The sequence below is a fragment of the Anopheles coustani genome, chromosome X (assembly GCF_943734705.1).
Source record: "Anopheles coustani chromosome X, idAnoCousDA_361_x.2, whole genome shotgun sequence".
NCBI lineage: Eukaryota > Metazoa > Arthropoda > Insecta > Diptera > Culicidae > Anopheles > Anopheles coustani.
Window position 1 is genome coordinate 8,974,926 of NC_071290.1, and position 22,216 is coordinate 8,997,141.

Genomic DNA, 22,216 nt, shown 5'->3' on the forward strand with positions numbered 1-22,216 from the left:
CAGAAAGACACAAGAACTTTGCGTCTATCTGAAGGTATTTGTAGTTAAGAAAAAAGGAACAAAAAGCACTATTACAACAACAACGGTGTACTCGCCGGTGTAATGAAGGAAAATAATTGAAATTCAATTTAAAGAAAATCATCAGCAGATCATTAGGGTGTGCAATAAACTAACAATACAAAATTATGTCGTAAAAGCTAAAATTTAATAAAAATGTAAGAATGACAAATCGCAAACACCTGCAATATTTTTAGTAATATTTCAATGTAGTATTTCTATGAATAGTAAGTAATCTGACATATTCCTTTCTTCCGTAAACTACACTCTTTAATGTGTGGTATTTTAGATTTATTCCTTTAATGGGCTGAATGACTTAAAATGTGGTCAGTTTTGTACAGCAAGCTAAAGCTTATCGTCTCCAGGCCGTACAGCAGACATTTTCCATTTCCCTATGCTATTTCATCTAATTGAAATTTTATTTTAAAAAATGACTAACTGTTTACCGAACGGGGACCCCCAGGCTAACGGGCGTTATAAGGAAGTATTGTCGCGGCTGGTCTGATTATTCACCATTTCCACCGCAGACTCATGTTGTCGTGATTCATGCGCCAAACCAACGGTAAAGATTCCTGGGAAACGAAGGGTGATTTCTGTTCCACATTCTTCATCAACCAATGGTTACGTGACACATTAGTATTTATGCTTAAATCATCGATTTGATTCAACACATGAATGATTAAACACATTAAAAAATCCAAATTTGATTTCAAAACATAAATGGTTCAACGGCATATTGCCGACCCCTGGACTGGCTATAGCCAGAGCTGAAGGGGATGGCACGCAAGCGATAGAAACAACTTGGCAAAGGGATGATGATTTTAGATAGGAGCCCTTTACATTTTCTTCATGGACAACCGGCGAAAAAACGATAGGAACGGGAAATCGTTTTTCGTGAGGTCGTGCAATTTTATCATCTTGGTTTTTCACCACCGATTGGGGAAAATGCACTGTCAAATGAGTTAAATGATTTTTATTTGAATTAAGCACGATCGTACGTGCCTTCCTGGAACGAGCTGCAGCTCTCGCTCTCACTTTCTCTCCTTCTCTCTCTCTCTCTCTCTCTCTCTCTCTCTCTCTTTCTCTTTCTCTCTCGCTTTCGTTCTTCGGCGTTTTTTGTTTTCTTTCTTTCTGTGACTTGCAAGTTGGTCCGCGGTCCGTGAGAGTGGGATGCATATATACGGTGCCAAGCCGTGTGTTGGTTGCTGCTCTCACCGTAGTTTCGACGCTGGCCGCACCAGCAATGCACCGTCAGTCGCTTTGCGAACGTTCGCCCCGTCAGGTCGGTTGAGCAAGCCTTTCTCCGCAGCAAGTTGGCTTCACACAGTGGTCCTGCGCGCCAGTAGTCAGGTTCAGTCCGAGGTCCGAGAGAACGCTTCCTTTTCGACCCGCCAGCCAGCATCCGGTGGCTGCGTGTTCCGTGTCCGTGTTGCTACGCGTGTGCGACCGACTTTATCCTGCCCCGACCGAGTACCCCATTCGACGGGTTCGGTGTTTTTCAGTGTTCGTTTGGCGTTTGGTCGACCCGTTGTTGCCGGCTGTGATTTCACCTCCGTTTATTCGTGCAGTCTCAAAAACAATCGGGCCCCCGGTGCGTGTAGTGTGCAACCGTGTCACCAAGGAACGGCTCATCAACCAACAGAAAAACCCTACCCGCACACCGCAGTAGGCAGTGATTAGGTTCAAAAAATCCGCGCCTTCCAGCACTTGATCCAGCAGGGACGCATCGTTCGGCCGTTTTTCCTTCGTTTCTCCCCCTTCTGCTCTACACGGTAGCGCGGCTCAACCACCAAATTTTCCCCTATCAATCGATCTCCTACACCCCAGCCCATCGCAGAGCACCATGGCCGATTCGGTTGAAGTTGAGCAAATGGCTGAGGCGAAGCCACGGAAGGTAAGTGGAAGCGAACGCGCGTGGGGAAGCGGGATGGGATTTCTGATTCTCTGGCGTGGATGGTCTAAATTTTTTTTGGGGGGGGCCCCCTTGTCGCCAGATGGCGGATGGATGACGCATTCCATTGCATGCTACACTTGCTTCTTCGTGACATCTTCGAGAAGTAATAAGCTGAACGATAAACGAAAAAATCGCGCAGGTTCAGACGGACCCCGAGGCTCGTTGGCAAACCGCTGTGCCCTGCTTCCACTGCTAGTCCAACGGTGGGGCAACGGTTAAACCGGGAAGTTTGACTGGAACGTTAATTGAACCGCTCACTTTCACACCGCTCGCGCCATCGTTCAGGTGGGCAAATGATGATTTATTGCTTTTCTTGCATTTGTTTCAAGCTAGCCCAGGTACTGCATATAGTCCCGAAAGCCCTGTTTGATCAGATACAGATTGTTCGGTGAGGTTGACACTTTTGATGTTGAAAAATAGAAATCGAATCCAGAGAACGGTCAGCGGAAACCCACGTGAACCATTCCCAGTGGATTTTGCAAACTTCACTTGTTTTAACTTTGGCCAAAACCAAATTTTGACAGTCCAGTGCCTTTGCCATGCAAGTGTGATAAGGCCATAAAGGAACACAAGCTCAAAAAGCAAAAAAAAAACGGGCAGCGCATCGAGGCAATGCCAATGAAAACTCCAGCTCAACGCTGAAAAATGAAGAGACATAAAGGAAAAACAAGGAATGCAGAACCAAGAGAGTGCCGGGCGTGTGCGAGAAGCTGCGTTTGCAGTAAGACACGCGGAGGGACCCTGTGCGAGGGTAGAGAACAACAGAAAGTAAGAAAGGAAGAGGAACTCTTATTCCAAAAACCCGCGGGCCGCCGCCGCCGCCGCCGCCGTGCCTTGTGATCGCGCGATGTTCGATGTGATTTCCTCGACACGCCAGAGAGATGCGAGAAGGGACGCGGAGAACAAAAGAGAGCAATGTACGCGCGGCCGTGCTGCGTTACGGTCCCTATCGGCCCCAGCGGCGGGGCCACACCGAGAACAACGAACCGGTTTTTGGGCCCCGCGAGATTCACCGATCTGCGAGAGCTGCCTGCCCACCGTTATAAACCGCGTTGCCGCTGGGCTGCGTCGTGGGCGCGCGTGTGTGTGTGTGGCTGTTTTTACTTCTTAAATTTGGTGGGCAGCCAGATTGGCCCTTCGCACTCAGCGGCCGCAGCGCGAACAGTTGATGTTGGTGCAAAATTTTGGGCAAGATGCGATTCGGGAAGAACAGAAACCTCTTGTCGATGCGCCTGGATGACTTCGTCCGGTTTCGCGAGATTTAACCGAACGCTGCTGATTGTAATGAATAGTACAAGGTACACGTACTCTATGTACTTGAAATCACATCACGCGACTCCTTGCGATTACCGATGACTTGAGGCAATATTATGGACATCAATCTCCGGGAGTCTCTTTGCTGTAGGCGTCTTCAAGCCCGTGTGTCCCCTAGACGATCAATGGTTGTCAACGCTTGGGAGCAAGCTAGTCCCTTGGCTCCGAAAAAATCCCAGATCAATCAACACATTTACTATCAAGTTTCCTTCCGGCTAGCTTTGGAGAAATGGATAAAAACGCGTTATACACAGCACACACCGGTGTAGTCGGCTGACTCTATCTAGTTGTCTTGAACAATGTTTAACTATCGGGGAACGTTGGTGGCGTCCCTTTGACATTGGAAAATCCCCTTCATAAGCCGGCTTCAGTGATGAGCAGCTCGAATTGATTAATCAACTAAACGAGCTCTTTCTACAAGACTGAATAACATCTTTCTACAAGAAATCCATCTGAAGACTCATAAGTCGCAAAGCTAGGAACCTTGTGCCCTACAGTTCGGATTATGTTTCTCTCGTATCACGCAGTTGAGTTAGCTAGACTGTGTGAATTGAATTATTTCTACACGTAAAACGGAATGATAAACTTCGCAACGAGAAGGTGTAATGTAATGCACTCGGTATGGCTGCAAGGTCACACGTCACGGAATTAGATTTGCTACGCCGGTACATATCAATAAGTTTCGCATGCCTAAAGCTCCACCGGCGCTCCATTGGCGGCGATTGGAGAAAACGATCCAACATGGAGGGAAACGGGACCTGCGGGGAACACGGGGTACGGAGGAAGTAACTCCCAAGCTTCATCCATCACTGCAGGGGAGCAGCAAATAGAAAGGGTGCCGCACCCTAAATGCATACTAAAATCTGACCAGCGCCGGGCAGAAAAACCAAAACCAAAACGAAAAAGAAACGGTCTTTTTAAATCGCCTCCCCCCCCCCCCCCCCCCCCCCCGACTATCGCACTCTCCACCCAATGGCCTGCATTTCTTCCTGCATTTCGCTTCTTGCGTTCCTCCGAAATCTCTCCAAGACTCCTCCAGCACACTGCGATCGAGGCTCCTTCAGCTGCAGTCCGCTTCCCGCGGTCATCTCCTAACGCCTAATTGGGACCAATCGTTTTGCCCGCTGATCGAATAAGCGTAAAGCGCCGAAAGTACCGGTCGCGCTGGTGCGCAAATAAAATAAGAATAAAATAACATACAAACCAAACCGAACCAAACCAAACCAAAAAAAAAAAAACTACATACCGGCACCACGTGAATAGGAGATAATTTCACATTTTACCGAAATTCACAGCAAAGGAGAAAGGGTTCAATGCGTGCGTCGTGGCGCGATGCGACCGACGATCATTTAGCTTGGGGTTTTTACTTTGTTGCGTCTTTCTTGTTTTCGCACCAAGGGGCGAAGACGGTGTCGGGAGGCGCTGTTGCACGCGTGCACAGCAGCTCGGCTAACTGTGTGCCCGTTGGAAAATGGAGCAAACGAAAATGGTGCACGGGGCGGCCGTGAACAGCCGCCGTGGAGAGAAGAAATCAAAAGAAATAAATTCACAGCACAAACGCACTCCACACACCGTAACCTTCCCCCGGACACGGTGTCTTGAGAGAAAACGGAGCCGGCAGCGGAGCGGCCTCACGAGATGCTGAGATTCGCAAATGGGCCAGGGAACGGAACGGAAAGGGGGAGCTCGCTTCGCGGGAAAAAAGGGTACGGTCGGCAATTGTATATTCTGCCGGTAGCTTGCTCCTTTTTTTCCCCTCCCCCCCCTCTAGCGTTTGCAGCGAAATATTTTATGTTTGACCCAAAATAATTAGGTTTCTGATTGATCGCCGCGATTCTGCCCTGCCGGCCTGCTGCAGGTGACTCGCCGTTGATTGCGAAATGCCCAGTGGAACAGTGCGAGCAGGCTCAACTACTTTTGCCTTCCCCCCGCTCTCTCTCACACACTAAGCACAGCCTCCAATTGTGGCCGGCCGGCTCTCAAAAAGTAAATGCGACCCGCGCGCGCCCAGTAAGGAAAAAGGCTGCTTTCCCTCGGAACGGCATTTCGGTTGGGCTTGAATTGAAGTATGTGTTTTGCTCGAGCATGTGGCCGAGGGTCCGGTTTCCCTCCGATTTCCATAGCTCTTCCACCGCACGGGATATGGCGTGCCAGGATACCGATGTGCGTGCGTTGATCTAGACAATTTTCATCACACTCACTTATTAACGAAGGTTTTTGTTTCAAGGGTGCCCCGCTGGTGAAAATCAGGTTTCGCTTTCGCTCGGCTAGTTCAGCTAACTGTCTTACGGCAATATCACAGCGTTTAATATCTCTTCGATACTTTTAGATATTGGAAAACTTTTTATTGCTCGCTAATGCTCTACTTCCGACGCGGGCTGGAATGATTAACTATCTGGACGCTCGACATGACACATCGCGATTGACGAAATGACGATGGCAGTGAGCATTGCGCAAAATGAAGGATAACATGAGCTGCAACTCGTTACATCCAAAAAAAGTACCGATAACGCCCGCCTAATTCCGCCTGGTCGGTCCCGTTTAAGGCGTTGGCTATATGGTCCGCTCGACCAATTCCGGTCTTACATTTGGCGCCCTATCAGAGAGATAATAATACTTAAGACGGGCGAAAGAGAAACGGGTTCGTGCAGGGCCTAAACAGTCCGTAGACGATAGGCCCGGCGCAACATGCGTATTGAAAATCGACTCGTTTGGGTGGAATGTTACTATCAACCTTTCGCAACTGCCAAAGCCTTTCCGCAGTGAGTACAATATTTTTCGGGTGCTTATCAGGATCCAACATCAGCGCAAATGTTTTATTGTACCAACACCTCCCGCCTCGGGCTTAGCCTAAGGACCGATAATGACTTCAGCTGTTCATCGATAAAGACTACAGCTGCATTGAACGGTAACTTTGGAGGCCTTCACCAAATTTGTTGAACTTCCCCCCCACACCCGAACCGGCGTACGGATCGAGCACTCCAGATATAGAAGAAGCCTCTCCACGCACCACTGAACCCTTAGATATTGGGGAGTTCCTGCGACGACACCCGGTTGGGGACCTCTCGCGAGGAAAGGAACCGTCGGACGATGGTTTATAACACGCTGTTTTCGGGGTTTGTGGTAGTGGGAATTGTTTTTCTTTTTATTGAGACATTCCCTCGCACGCACCGGTGGCGGCCCCCTTGTCCCTCGCCCCGTCCATAACTGTATTTATTGGATGTACCTTTTCATCCGTGTTCCCCCGGCCAGAGCTTCCCCGACTTAGATTGGACTCCTGGTTGTGCGGAAGTGGTCGGTTGGGGGAAACCTTCTTCTCTCTCTCGTGTTGTTTTCTAATATAACTTATCCGATAATTACTGGGATGAAGCTGCACCCGGCACCGCGACCGGGACGATTAAAATGCGCATTTCATTACCCCCGTCGGGTCCGGCAAGAAACCGCTGGAGCCCCGCCGGACGATGAGAGCCACAAGTAGTTCACAAGTAGTTACCATGGCGGCCATTTTTACGACTGCGACGAGCTTCAGTTCCGCTCGCGCAGGGATGACGGTGAGGGTGGAGCGTAATGTGAGTTTATAAATCGGAACATTGTCGGTCGCGAGCCACACGTCCCCAGGGCCCGAATATTGGTCAGCATAAGGGCGGGGTGCGTAGGTGTCACGGTTGCATTCGCACCGTGCTCCGGCAATCACGGGCTCATCCCGAAATCCGGCTTGCCTTACGCCTTGGTGATGTTGGTCATCGCAGCCCTGCTAGATAGATGAATTTATTATAAGGTTTTCTCCTGCCTTTCCACCATTTTCCAAATGCCGATGGAACTCGCTCGCTCACGTGATGTTTGTCTGCCGGGTTGGTATTTCCCAAGGTGTAGCAAAATTTAATTTAAAGCCGGGACGAAAGAAATGTTTTCCTACCGAGCTCGTAAAGTAAGCAATTGGTGTTTCTAAATGTTGCTATAACAAACTCTGCAATATCCATCCGACACGTAGAAACGGCACGGTTCGGTCCAATCCCGTTTTTTTTTGTTGGCTCCTCCGTAGGGCCATTCGACCATCGTTTTTCCCTCCAAACAATTTCTTCCCGAATGGATCTCTCCCGCAAAAAATCAAATGCCCGCGGAGGTAGCTGGCAAAATCTGATACATCAAACATGAGCAGGAAAGCAGCGTGAAAGCAATTCATCGGCCAACGTCAGAGGGAAACAACAAAAAAACGGGGAAAAGGAAAACGACGAAGCGAGCGGGGCAAGATCCGGGAGGAACGGCAATCAACGGCACAAGGAAAATCGATGCGATTCACCTGCGAATTAGGGCGACAGAATCCGTTCGGCCAAGTGGTCCCGGTCGATGGTGTTACATGGATACCTGGACCAGGGAAGTTGTTTGCTTTCTTTGCCTTTTTTTTGTCGCCAAGCGTCCAAGCGCATGGGGTGTGACATTCTCTTTCACCGGGCATAAACTGTTTACTTCGCTTCCATCAATAAACAGGGCCCTTGCGAGGTTGCGACATGAGTTGGCACTGCCAGATCCATGTCTTCAGTGCATTAAAACATCGGCGTTGTGGGTGAAGTTTTTATTTTTCATTTATTAATGGCTCACTTGTTCGGGTTTTAAGACTAGTTGGACGGGGGATGGACTATCTCTCCGTCCATGCCAGAAGTTCTTGTAGTTGAAGAACCCGTTAGCCCCTTTCCAACCTTTTGGGCTTGGGATATTGATAAGGGAACTGACACGGAAAACAAATCGGCAACATACCGAATAGAAAGCATCGAACCTCAACCATTCAGGAAAGCTTTTGGAGGAGAGAGAGGAATCCCATAGGGAACGGGCCGCGTGTAAAACGTCGAACCACTGGCGGCTGTACACACCGTCAGTGGCCACAGGCATGGAGGAAAATTATGAAGATTTCGGTAAAAGAAAAAGCCCGCCTGGATGGAAGCGGTGGCGATAAAAGTGTGGAAGGCGAATCTCAGCCGTAAACGCGGAGATGAGCGCCTGCGGGCTAAGCAGGCCGCTGGTTCATCGACCTGCGGGTCGATGAAGGTGAGAAGCCAATAGACGGCAAGAAGCGCCGGCCAGAACTAGAAGCGAGCGAACTAGATGAAAATGAAACAAACACACACACACCGGTACACGCGGATGCATGCGAAACGATCATCGAGTTGGATTCGGCCATTATTTCGGATGTTGTGCTGGTGGAATTCGCTAAGGCCTTAGGTTGTGCCTACTGGAAGGGATGATTTTGTCTGACCGCATCGAACCACACCAAACCTGTAAGCGAATAACAAAACCTGGCGTATTTTCGTTCCACCAAACGCTACATTATGCACTTCGCCCTCTACATTCCGAACCTTTGGTGACTCAAGCGGTTGATCTGAACATTCCCCGGTCTTAGCCTTGCGTATTTATTTATTTGCCATGAAACGAGCGAAAAGAACGCGAGGGAGGCAAACATCCGACAGTGAGTCACTGAAATTTTCCCTTCAGCAAAGGCAACCCATTCTGAAAGGCACATTACTGTGCTCCGTTTCTTTTACACTTTTTTCTCTCCTTTGAGTATACTCAAACAACAAAGCAACAAAATACAGAATGTGTTTGCCTTGGGTCTTATCCAAAATCAAAAATTTCAAACTTGGTTTTACCCCTCGAAAATAAGTTGTAGCGTGGGCATTTCCTCTCAACTAAAGGTAGCTGATTCATGAAAACATATGCTAGCGACAATTTTTTTTTGCGCTAACATTTCAAACTTTTTCATCTTTTCCATCTATCTTTTCCTTAAACTTCATGAAAAAAAGTCTCTTCACCAAAAGTGCATTCGACTCACTATGTTAGAACTTATCTTTCATTCAGTTTTTGGTGAATTTGTTTATTTATATGGTTGATTTGTACAAACATTTACATTTTCACAGTCACATGCAATAATTTGGAAAACTTTCCAGTGTGTAACGGTTAGGTTTAAACAAGTTCTTGAAAACATATACAAAATTGTATATACTCAACAATAATCTGTCAATATGTGCACGTCGGCTGGATTACTAAGAAAAACTGTTTTAAGGGTGATAAAAGTTCATTTTGTCAACATTCCGCCTTTTAAAAAAGGGCCCCACACCTCACGTCGACGAAACGACGACACTCATCCGCCGTATGAGTGCAAATGATTCGGCAAAGTGTAAATAATAAAAAAATAGTCCACAGGGCAAATATTTAATGTTAAATCTCCCTGCGGGCACGTTTCGCCGCAACACGCGGTGTTCTATTTTTCATTCTCGCTAAACATGGATAGCGTGACTATCATCTCGGAGGAAGCGCCGGAGGCTCAGAAAGCGGCCACATCGCTTTTTTTCCGGGGCCGGAGCCGCGAACGGTGCAAAATGATATTAGTCCTAATTATCTTCTACGCGCTTGATTGGTCTCTCCGCATGTTTGTGATAAAAACCGCCTGTTTTGTCACCTTTCGAGCGGGCGCAAACCGAAGACGTACCGGGGATTAATCAACGGCACGGACCAAACGTTTCCCACCTCGGCAATCGCCCACAGCTCGAAGTGCCGAACTTTGGCAGGCGACGACGCACGTCCGCCCGATAGCGAATACGTCGGCACAATCGTGCGGAATGTGTGCACTCGCCGACCACATTTCCGGCGCATTCTATTTCCAGCCTCACCGCCCAACCGCCAGCCCGATCTTGGTTTCCGGTCCCGGTGGAATCTATACTTGCACCCGCAATCCTCCGGTCGACACGCGGAATGTCAAGTAAATGCACACACACACGCGAGAGGATCAGTCGCGGTAGTGTTTTTAACTTCATGCTTTTGAAGTCCGTGTCCTCCCAGTTGCATCTCCTGTATTTTCGGTGAAGCATAAAATGCTTTGGATGTCGAACATGTTCGTGGGCGCCCGTTCGCTTGGCCGGTAGCACTTGCATGATTTATGTCGGCTTGAACTGAAGCGAATAAAACAACAAACGATCGCTAAAGATTTCTTTTGGTAATCCTTTCATCTTCAGCCTACAGTCGGTGGATAGTTATTGTTTGCACATGAGCGTCTACTGGTCCGTGGAGTGTTTACCAAACGCCTGTGGACTTCCCAGGGACGAACTTATAAAAATTTAAAAATAGCTGTAAAAATTAAACCTCATCCAGCAACCATTGGTTCATGTTTTTAGTCCCAAAAGCTGGATCATGCTAGAAGTTAAAAAAGTTACCCAAATTGAACAACAATTTATTTAGATCTTCAATGGCGGTCGGTAAAATAGGTATCTTTTTGAAAATTACCTGGTCACAGTTGACATATTGGTCCTGATCCTTTGAGTGGGGATTCATTTATTCAATGCCTAATATGTAACCGGTTAAAATGAATCGAGGATGAGCTTTCATTATTAGCGAACAATTCGGAATGAACTGAACGCAAATCGAGGACGAGGAAGCATTCTGCGTGAATTGCCAGATTCATCTGTGTATAGTGATTCCGTATGGTGGAGAATCGCTTTAAGTGCAGATAATGGTTGTACCAAGTATCGGTCGATCGTGATATCACGGTCTGTTCCATGGCGCTCTCTATCCCATTTCAATGACGTAGCCATGACACAGAAGATCGTGAACGTTGTTTTTTTTTTTAAAGTTTGGTTTCATGTGAACCCCAAAAGGACCACGACGTTCAACCTCGTTCGGCAGTTGGAGCGGTTGGACCCGCGATGTACCACCACCACCACCAGCATCGTCGGTGGCAAAAAGAAAGTCGCTAAGGACAGTTGACGAGCGTTCCCCGAGAGAGCCTGTATACGCACACCATGGGCCGGCAAGCGGCGAACGGGCATCGCGATGGCGTGGGCCACGCGGTCAGCACGTACACGTTTTTCGGGGCCCGGTGCCGCGGGCGCACGAGAGTGTGTGCGAGGACACACTGCTGGACGCGCACGCTATAAGTCGTCGTCTGATGTAGAACCCAACGAAAAGGAGATTAATGCGAGTGGCCAAACCGATCGCGCTCGCGCCACCATTGCCTTTTATGGAGATGAATGTCTCGCCGCGACGAGTGAGCGGCCGTAAATGGTGTAAACGGTGGGCGGAATGGCAGCAAGGATGGACAGGCAGAAGGCTAAGCGGAGGAGGATGTGGTGCTGGTGGTTGCCGGTGCTGTGTTCACGTGATGTGGGGCGCTATGGGGCGAAGAGAAACCCAAGCTCCAGCCAACGCTTAACGACGAGTCCGGGTTTTTGTGTCCGGGCTGCTGGCCCGGGTCCTTGTGCTGGCATCAACACAGACGAGCGCGCATATCGGGAAGGCGGATGTGCGCACAGAAACTGGCCTGTGTACCTCGACCTCACCAAGTGAAAGAAACCCCCGGAAGGTCGCAGCGAACCGCACACTGAATCGCTCATGTGTGTGTGTATGTGCAGTAAGAAGTAAGAAGATGCACCGATTGGAGGACAGATGAAAGCAAACTGCTGCACCAAACAAACGCCGTGCCACGGTGGATCATTTTGCCAGGGATCCGTTCTAACAATCAGCGATATAGAATTGCACCGGGAGCACGTTATACATATCCGCCAACACCCGGTAAACAGCTGCGATTTATAATGCACACATACTTATATTGTGCCGTCTTGCACGGAATCGGTTGAAATTTATGGTCTCGGCAAGCATTCCGTTGCTGTGCATATAGCATCCTTCCCCATCCCCCCTCGCGACCAACCAACTTTCTGTCGCCAAAGATGTGTATCCGTGCAGCCCAACGGTGGCATGTCCGGGAGTGCCGGCATGGAGGAGTCTCTCCGGACGCTTACACTTGCTGATTTTTATTTTACATTCTGTCTTCGTCGTTCCGTATTCGTCTGGGAATTTTCGTTTCCTCCGCTTGCAGCGCTGTTCGAGGTGGGCATAAATTTAGCTCATGTAGAGTCCGTGAACACAACTTCTGCGCCTCGAGATGACGTCATGTTGCGGGTGCCTCACAGATGGGTAGACCAGAGAGGCCGATTTTTTGTAGCAGTTTAAACAAAAACTAAACATTACTATCAGCTTCCAAAGACTGTCCATTGGTTGGACGTAAATAATTGATTTTGTGAACTGTAGCAGTATGATTTTAATTATCTCTTCTTAGTTTGTTTTTGGTGTTCGACGAAGCAAATCATTATTCCGAGAATGTGTGTAGCAATTGCAACATTGAGCATCGCCATGGAATGGAAATGTCACAGAGAAAGTACATCACCCGAAATTTTGGTCAATGTCAAAGGGTTTGCTGGTCTACAAAGAGGTCACGAGTCAGTTGATAGCAGGTATCAGATGTAGTAGAAATTCGTCACTCGGTGGAAATATGGTGACGATGCTTAACCGGCGCACTCAGCAGACCGCAAGCCGTACGCACATTTATAGTCCATCGCTCACCGTATTGCTAATGCAATTAAACTTTATCGCCTGCCCGGGTGTGGCATCGCAAACCGGCAGTGATAAGCCAGCAAAAATAGCTCTTTTATTACTCCCCGTACGATAGGTCGCGATAAGGGGGAATGATCCACGCGCTTTTCACGCCATCCACCAACTCCCTACCCTAGCTTTTCCATCCTTCTATCACTCGTCACGTTCGTTTCATTCTCTTGCGAACCCTTCAACTATGAGTCAACTCTTCAGCTGGAACCGCCAATCGCAGAACTGCACTCGATTAGGCTTCCTTTTCTTCTTCCACCTGCTACTTAAAGCTGGCAGTTTGAAGCTGTCGAGGCAACCGTTGGACGATCAACATGCCCATATCCCGTCCGTGTGCAGGCAGATATCGCTTATCGATGTTAGATTATTTGCAATCGTTTCCCTCCTCCCTCGAAGCGTGCTGTACGAGATTTTGAAATCGTGGACAGGAAGTGACGAATCACGTTACGACCGGGTGGCGAAAGCGGCAGCGCTTACACGCTATCGTTAGCCGGGTAGGATGCATGCAGATGCTCGTCATTTTTCACCCGGTTCTTTTGCGACCGGGGAATACCCATCTTGCGCCCTCAATGCAGATAGAACAAAATATGTAAAATATTTCACTGACTTCCAATTTGTAACGATTCCTGCTTCCGTAAAGTTATTGTTGATATTGGTTAGTTCAAATTAAGTAAATTATTATCCATGTCGATGTTCCCCATAAAGATTCGTTTGTAATTATGACTCACCCTGTTGCTCGCCGCACCTTATGGGGACTCATCGAGCGATAACGACCCCTTGACAGAATCTCCACAATCCCCGCTCCCTATCTCTATCGATCGGGACTATCGGAATGTTCTGTCCGCTGCCACAATCGCCACTCTTACGCCCCCTACACCTTTACCAAGGCTTTTTCGCGAAATGATGAATGTTTCGCTTATCAATACCACACCAAGGTCCACTTAACCCAGGTCAGCAAGAAGGTGCCGGAGCCCGCTCCAACAATGTTTATGAGCCCACTTACTCCAGCAATCAAGACCGCCTGCCAAACGATTTGTTTGTTTTTCAATACTATATTTTGTTTACCACGGGCGAGAGGGCCCGTATCTTGTCTTAAGTGGTGGACTTCGCATTGGTTTTCACCACTTGACTTGAAGGAGAGCCAGAATTGCAGCACCGCCCGGGCCGGGTACTCCAGTGGTTAGTTTGTATGGCCCCCATTTCCCACTGAAACATTGCAACACGAAGCGCAGTGCCTATCGGACCCGGACATCTCGCACCTCACTCAGCAGTTTTCATTCGGGCACTTACGACTCAAGTAATCGATACCTAAATCCCCTCGATAGTAATTGCAGCCACACCTTACTAACAGCTATGGTAACTGATACTCAAATCCCTCAGGGACTAATCCACACCGCCACATCGCCAAAACACAGTTGTAACTACATAGTAATTTATGACGAATGATGATGGAAGAAGTACTCCTAAATATTCTAATTACACTTGTTAAGAAAGTATTCTTTTACCTGGGTATTATTAAGTATAATACCCCTTTTCTGACCTTTTCCAATCTTAATCCTATGTAGTAACTGCAATAGACCCCGAAAAATGGGAAAAACTGCCCCATGGCCCAGTGAAGACACACGCCATCAAGCCTCTTGTTTGCCGGCAGCGCAACTGGAGATAACATTGATAACCCAGATAAACGCTGCAGGGAAACACAAAGCGTAAAGAAAATCCCACACAAAGTAAACAGACGGCTAACTATCGGAGACACAACACACGGTCTGGTCTACTATTTCCTGCCGGCGACAGCGAACGCCAGGCCAGCGGAAACGCTGCAACATGATAGCAGGTTCCGAATCGATAAAATCGATGCTATTTAGGTCCGTGTGTCTCATCTCTGCCGATGATTTATTGCCGCAGCAGACCTCGGGAGTGGGGATTTTGCTGTCACTTGCCAGTTATTTACCACCAGCGCGCTCCAATCATCCGGCCTGTGCCGATAACCGGAATAGGTCAGCTGCTGCTCCCGCCGAAGGACGGGACGGAACGGGCGCATTCGCACAAGGACGGTCTGCCACGATAACTAGCGCATCGTCTGCCTTCTCCGCGTGTGTGTTTCTTGTTTTTGACCTATTTGGATTCGTCTCCGAGGGGGGGGGGGAATACGGAACCAGGTTTGCCACATTCTGCCAATCCGGTATCTGTCGGTCTAAAGCCCGTTCGGTGTCAGCAATCCGTTTAACGCATGTTCGCAATCCACATTAATGATAACAACAATGACGCAGCCACCGGTCGGTCGGTATTTAGAAGTGGTAAAACCGTTTCCTACCTGTCTTGACGATGAGAAAAAGTCTCAGGAAACACCCGCCAGCTAATCAGGCAGACCGATACAAGCCTTCGTTGTATGGAAGCTGTGCTGAAGGGGAATGATCTTCCCGGTTTATGCTTGTCCAGTGGAAGGATGCAGAACCGGTTTTGCACTTGCCTACTTTCGCCAAACTATTTGTTCAACACAGCCAACCCTTTGCTACTGTGTATGTTTGTGTCACTCGGCGTTCTGATTTCAGAGCCATTTAAGGTTCATCGATATGAGCATGATAAATTAATCATTCAGCTTTAAAAAAAACTGTTTAGTCCGTAGACAAGATGGCTATTGTTGTGCAAAACCTACACATTTTGATTCCTCGAATCCTGAGACCTAAAACAACAACCAACATATCCCACCCCTCAGCAACAAGGAAGCTCTATAGATTTGATTTAATTGCGCTATTTGCACATCAATGCACCAGGACATGATTAAGAGACCCTCCAAATAGTGTTTCTACTGTCTGAACATCTTCATCGTTACTACCCTCTTGCGTCCCTCCAGCTCGTACCACATGATTTGTTGTAACACGCCCATACCGAGTCGTTGAGTTTGTCGAAACCAATCAAAAGATTGCGGTTTGCGTTTGCTACACTTGTAGCCGCTCGCAGGTATGTGACTGCCGGCGGGAAGCAGACCATATTTCCATGGTGGAAGTGCTGCAGACGTTTAGAAAACAAGGAAAACAGCCCATACAGCTCGGGCATTGCGCCCTACACAGGAGTGTCTAGGCCGGCGTCCAAGCGCGCGTATACGTGCGGCGCTTCCCCCCTGTGTGTTGCCGTTCCAGTGTGGGTGTGGAGCCCTTTCTGGTATGCGAACATCAACCCGCGCACCCTTCCGAGGGAAATGCATTAGTCGGCTAATTATAAACACATAGCTGCATAGTAGGCTGTGCGGAAAAAGCAAGAAAGCGAAACCAAACGTATACGTCGGTTTAAAAATGAGCGAGCGAATATTGGCCCGAACCATGCAGAGGCGCAGCTGTTAAAACAACAACCGTACCCTTTTGCAGAACGAACTGTACCGGCCATTTGGGTGCAACCGAGGGAGCGAGGGAAAGGGAAGGGTTTTTCTTTCCTATGATGGAATGTGAAGGTTAAACAATGAAAACAATAGAGAAAGGTTTGCCGTGGAGAGTTGCGAATGTGTAAGGTGCACGCAATATGTGGACGGCCGCCACCACCATCGCTGTAGGCAAGGTGCAATTCACTTTTGTACGCAACTCCCGGAACACCCGGAACACGGTAGCCTCTAGCAGCGTGTACGATATTACGAAAGATCCCGCTAAGGGACGCTTCATTCCATGAATGCACGATTCATGAACTACTACTGCACACAGTCAGAGGCATCTACATTGATCCATCCATACCTGGAGATTCACGAATCTTTGGCGAATCATAAATCATGAATGTTTGGAGATTCGTCGGTATCTAGAGATTCTAATTTCTAAAGATTTCTGGATCGTCATCGAATGATTCTCAAGACTCAGCTCTAATGCTCGTAGCTCTCTCTGTAGACTGCTTCCTGAGTGTTGGTCCAGTCGAATACTAAGGTACTTCCATAACATCTCCTACCTAATGGTTAAGGCTCTAGCCTCTACTTCAAATACGTCCTGCAGTGTTTTGGAATAGGTTTTAATATTTCCACATTCAGCTATTCCGAATTTCTACCAAGACTACAGTTTTATGAATATCCTTAGTCGTAGTTCTTCTTGGAATGTGGATAAACATCTTGATTCTCGTTTATCGTTACCGGATTGCCGTGCCAAAGTTGTTCCAATATTTAACGTTTCGTTTCCCGATTCGTTTCAGATGGCACTGCCAACATCGCTTGATAAGGATGCGATCCGGGAGGCGTATGAGGACGTGCGCTCGAACCTGAACGACTACGAATGGGCCGTGTTCAAGTTCGACGGGCTAAAGATCGTCTGCTCGGCGAAGGGCCAAGGCTTCGAGGAGTTCTGCAGCGAGTTTCAGGATGACGAGCGCGCGTTCGGTTACATCCGGATGCAGATGGGTGACGAGATGTCGAAGCGCAGCAAGTTCCTGTTCCTCACCTGGATCGGCCCGGAGGTTGGCGTCATGCAGCGCGCGAAGATGTCTACCGATAAATCGATCATCAAGGATGTCATCAACGTAAGTGTGCCCGCGCCAAGCTGCTGTGTTTCCGAATCGTCGAAACCATTACAATCATTTTTTTGTTTTTTTTTACCGTAGAATTTTGCCGTCGAGCTGCAGGTGGAAACGAGTGCCGATCTGGACTTAGAAATGTTCAAGGCCCACCTTAACAAGGCTGGTGGTGCCAACTATGGCACCGGTGTGCGGGATGCATAAGCCAGGAAGGGATGAATCGGGCACCGCGGGGAACGTCAACGAGCACGCAGCGGAAGGAAGCACATGACCACTTTTACTGAGCGGAGCAACGTAGTCAGAGCAAGCGGAAAAGAGCAAACGAAACGAATTAGTCGCTGGTTGCCCCACATTGATCACCACCTTTTATCCCTGTGTTTCCCCGCGGCCCGATCCAAACACAATCTACCAACCCTTTAGCATGTAGTGCGATCGCGCTTGAACTTTCACTTATTTAACAAACATTCGGCAACACACGAACCTATGTCGAGGAAGTTTCCGGCTCGACATTTTTTCTACTGCTGCCCACGCCCGAATATATACCAAGCCGTTCTATAAGCGTTATGTTAATGTTATGTGTGTTTTTTTTCTCGTCTTCGCCAAACTGTGCACTACTGGTTTCACATTCGGTTTTGCATCTTTAATATTTCATTAATTGGTCAGGTTAATCAATACAAGGGTCAAACAAACGTCTTGTTCAAGTTGGACGCATTAAATCAAATTTCTCTGCAGTTCCGATGACTTTCCGATCGTAACCGGATCGTGTTCGGAAGGGCCACCAAAAAAACATGTCCTTAGCGATGGTATTCGTTTTAAGAGACATATCGGAGTTTCTTTGGCAGCAATCAGTCCCGGTTTACGGTGAATGAAACCTGCGAAGAACCTTTTCTTTATACTAAAAAAGAACAAATGTGGTTTACCGCATCGATGAACTGCACGGGAAAAACGGCGATCGCAGGTGGATATGAAAATTATTAAAATTTAAAATTTATCTAAAGAAAATACAACGAAGAAACATAGGCCTTTGTTCGTGGAACGAAAAAGATGTAAAATAAATATAATTAAACAATTAATCAATGCCGATCTGGCGGTTTACATTCTCTCTGCATACTGGGTTTGGTTCGTATTCAATGGTAAGCAGTTAAAACAGTGTATTTCTGTTTATTATAGTAGTACTATTTGAAAGAAAATATCTCAATTATAACATAAAAAACATACAAAACGGCAACATTGTATAGTGAAATGATTTATGCTACGCAACCAGTTTCCATGACCGGCGGAACATGAAATTGTAGAAAGCTTCTTAACAATTTACTCCAACCGATACCGGACCCTCCTCTGCACGAGAGGGCTGGCTATCCACGTACTCAAAGGGAAAAAAAGTCTAGTAAGCTCATGACGGGCAGGCATGACCAACAGGGTCGTTACGCACGTATCAAGAATTACGCAAGGTAGGATTGAAGAGTGTTGATGGAGAGTAACACCTGCAAACTAGATTAGATAGAAACCATTGATATTGATTTAGATTAAACCGTAAAAAGTAACAGTGATGTTTCGTCAGTTTCAACGCTACTTTATTCTTTATTGCGTTTGCGGATGCATTAGATTATTTTTCTAGTTGACATAGGTGAAAATTTCTTCCGTTACAAACCCAAACGAAAATGACAACTAAGGTTTACTAGCAAAATGGTTTGCATTAAACATATATCAATGCACATACATTATATGAAATGCAGTAAAAAAAAAACATTACAAATACACTATGGTGAAAACCTCATCACGCCAGCACTGCGGTGCTAAACCTCATCACTATTACTGCGGTGCATCTTGATTACGTAGTGTAAAGGAAATGTCAAGGGATCTAGGATGGCCATGCACGTAGGTCGGTTGATGATCGACAGAGGAGCATGAAGGTAGGTATGTCCGGAAATGAGCGTTATGCCAGGGAAGCAAAAAGATGCACTACAGCAGTAGAATTTCTTGCGATTTACAGGGATGAGCATAGCTGCATCAGTTGGTACGGGTTTTGGCAGCTCAGCATCTTCAGCTCCACCTCGAAACCGGGTTCGGCCGCCTGGATCCACTTCCGATCCAGGTAGTATTGAATACAGCTGTGGTATTCGCTGTCGTTGTATCCGTCGACACGGATCGGCACAAACGGATCAAGATGCTCGAAGCCCTCCCTGTACAGCAGATATTTCGGCAGGCAGGAGGCCATCCGCTCCTCCGTTAGCGCAAGCCGATCCACCGCTAGCACGCACACACCATTGGTCCAGTCGTTGCGGGTAATGTCCAGGAAGGGTCGCGTAAGCGTGATCCGGTCCGGCGTGATGCGGACTTTGTTTTCCGTAAGTATGCGAGTGTGCGGGTGGAAAAAGGCATTGTAACCATCGATTAGCACCATTGTTTTCACCCGGCCCGAGCAGGAGTGCTGCTTGAGCTCGTGCAGTAGAGCTGCGATAGCGTCGCAGGCGAATTTGGCCCGGCTAATGCCGTGCTCGACTAGTGCCAGCAGGGGCGCGCCAGACGGAGTCGTTTCACGCTTCGTCCACACGTAATCGCGGCTCACCGTGAGCCCGAGTTTGTTTAGCAGTGGACCGTTTTGGCTCTTGAAGTGCACCAGCCATGCGGCTCCATCCAGTGGCAGATCCAGGGCACCGTCGATCGTGCTCGAGTTGGCCGTTTCTCGAGCCCGCTTCATCCAGTTCGGTACCCAAGGAACGTGCACTAAGACGTACTGCTGTTGGTGTCCGTAATGCAGCAAGTGCGCTAGCGTGAGCGATTTTCCAGCACCATCCTCACCGTACAAGACGAATCTGTTTACCGGCCGCTCGAAGTTGGTCCGCTGAAGATGTTCAATAATTTCCACCGCCGGCTGTCGCACCATCAGACAACACTCGTTGAATGTTTTAACCTGCTTCTCAAAGTTCTTCGGTAGGCCGCCGTGGGCAAATATTTGCTTTCGCACTTCCACCGGCACGGTGTAGAACCGGCTTAATGCAGCGCGGCTGTGCTTTGCTGGGTTCTGCTCGATCGTGCGAAACTCATCGAACTTCTCTGTCACCGGTGCATTGGCCGTAGCCGTGGAGTACAGGGCACGAGGCGAGTAAGACATGCCTCTTATTATCCTCCTGATCATCATATTGAACAATAAATATTCGACTGCACTGCAGAGTTGATTGCGTAAACAAGTTTGATCGGGGTTGGGAAAATGGGTGATCTGAAAAATGATCCTCGTATCAGCTTTTGTAAGGGCTAGCACACATTTTCATCTGACTGATATTACCTATAAAAACCAACTGTACCGTACTTATCCTAAACCGCACTACGACAATGTGTTTAAGTGTTTTATTCTTTCCAAAATTTGTTTATTTTCTGCTGCACAGTGGACCGACCCGGTACGCATGGAGGTGTTTTGACATTTCCAATGTGTTCATGCGCTTTAAATCGACAATCGGGTTGTTTGTTTACACTCGTTGACATTCCAAGGCAAGGTGTTCATCTGGAAAGTACATTCACACTCGGCAAAACCGTACAGGCAACGTTAAAGCTTGTATACAAGGAAATGGGTATGGTAGTAAAAAATAGAACGAAAATTAAATTGGATGGTATGATTTCAGCTTGACGAGCCCTGTAGAACATACTTTTCATATTGTCAAAGCATTGCCCAATATACCCTTTTTAGACGAGGACTTTATCTGTCATATTTTACAAGAAATTTTCTGGCAAACGCTTTTGACAGATCCATTCCTTCCTCAAAATCGGAATTGGGTACGACCGGTTCCGATTTTCTTTCAACTGGAATTTTTGTCAAAGAACATTCAAACATGAAAATGATCAAATAACTGCAAAATCCATTTTGTGGAACTTTGCGTTATTACACGAGCGGACATCATTTTTATGCCAAACGCCCTGCCAAAGCCAACTTTGACAGTAAAAGTCTGGGCAAATATGACAGATAAAATCCTCGGCTAATAAGGGCAAAAGAAGGAATTTGAAGGAGATGAACAATACTGAATGATTCAATAACCGTCCTGGAGTAAATCCTCCTCGAAGAAGAAGAAGAAGAAGAGGATTGTTGTCATATGTGCCCCCCACAAAATGAGAGTACAAATCACCCAGTGCGCAAAATCATCGTGCTTTCTCGTTCTGTCTAATTGACAATTGTTAACAACAAAACGAGATAGCATGACGATTTTGCACGCTGGGAGAATGGTTTAGGATTTGTTTCTTTCGTCTTGAGCTTGCCGACCACTGCAAATGTGCTTCGGAAACAGGTTGTCATATTTCCACACGATCCTACCTGTCGACTTTGGGCAAATGTCATCTACTCGATGGGACCGGATACTTATTGCAAAAAAATCTGTAAACGGGCAGCTCTCTTTCGCGTTACTGTTGGCGGCCAACCATCGGTAAATCAAACGTGCAAAAGTGATAATTGAGAGCATAGCAGTGTAAGCAACGCTAAATCTTAATAACTAATTTGCTGCATCGATGCGCAGAACAACTTGAAGGGAAAAAATGGCTAAGAATCGCTAGTTGCGCTGATTTTGATGCAAGCGAAAAAGAGAACGATAGCAAGTGAAGGGAAGAGATGTAATGCGATGCAATGCAGTGCGGATACGCACTAGGACACGAACACAGTCAAATGAACTGTCAGTTTCGCACCAGCAGTCTGCTAAGTTAGTTGTGCTTATATACCTGTTTGGCGCCTGTGTTCAATTGATTTTGAAATTGGAGTGAATAAAGTATCAATAGTTGTTTAGAGCAGAGCTCATATGAAACTCAATGTAACACGAACCTGTTGTTGCAGAAGAGTTTTAGAATCTTGTGACGCCTGATAAAAAGCAAGCCTAGCGATAGTGCACAACAGAATGAACGTACATTCTGTATGCACACATGCTGGACGCCAAAGTATTCTTTCAATGTGTGTGAATCAGTTTGTGTTGTTTCTGCGGAACCCATAAAATCGTGCTTCCCGTCAGG

General features: G+C 47.4%; 2 protein-coding genes across 2 annotated transcripts; one reads left to right on the plus strand and one right to left on the minus strand.

Moving 5' to 3' along the window:
• Positions 1 to 1,747: 1,747 nt before the first annotated feature.
• Positions 1,748 to 18,321, plus strand: LOC131268969 (coactosin-like protein). The gene is made up of 3 exons (XM_058271279.1): positions 1,748 to 1,951; positions 16,913 to 17,236; positions 17,318 to 18,321. Exons 1-3 carry the CDS (start codon positions 1,901 to 1,903, stop codon positions 17,432 to 17,434), a joined length of 492 nt encoding a protein of 163 aa, XP_058127262.1. The 5' UTR covers positions 1,748 to 1,900; the 3' UTR covers positions 17,435 to 18,321.
• A 471-nt stretch (positions 18,322 to 18,792) lies between these two features.
• LOC131268956 (small ribosomal subunit protein mS29) lies at positions 18,793 to 20,648 on the minus strand. The gene is made up of 2 exons (XM_058271263.1): positions 20,517 to 20,648; positions 18,793 to 20,450 (listed from the first exon to the last, which is right to left on the minus strand). Exon 2 carries the CDS (start codon positions 20,370 to 20,372, stop codon positions 19,218 to 19,220), a length of 1,155 nt encoding a protein of 384 aa, XP_058127246.1. The 5' UTR covers positions 20,373 to 20,450; positions 20,517 to 20,648; the 3' UTR covers positions 18,793 to 19,217.
• Positions 20,649 to 22,216: the final 1,568 nt, after the last annotated feature.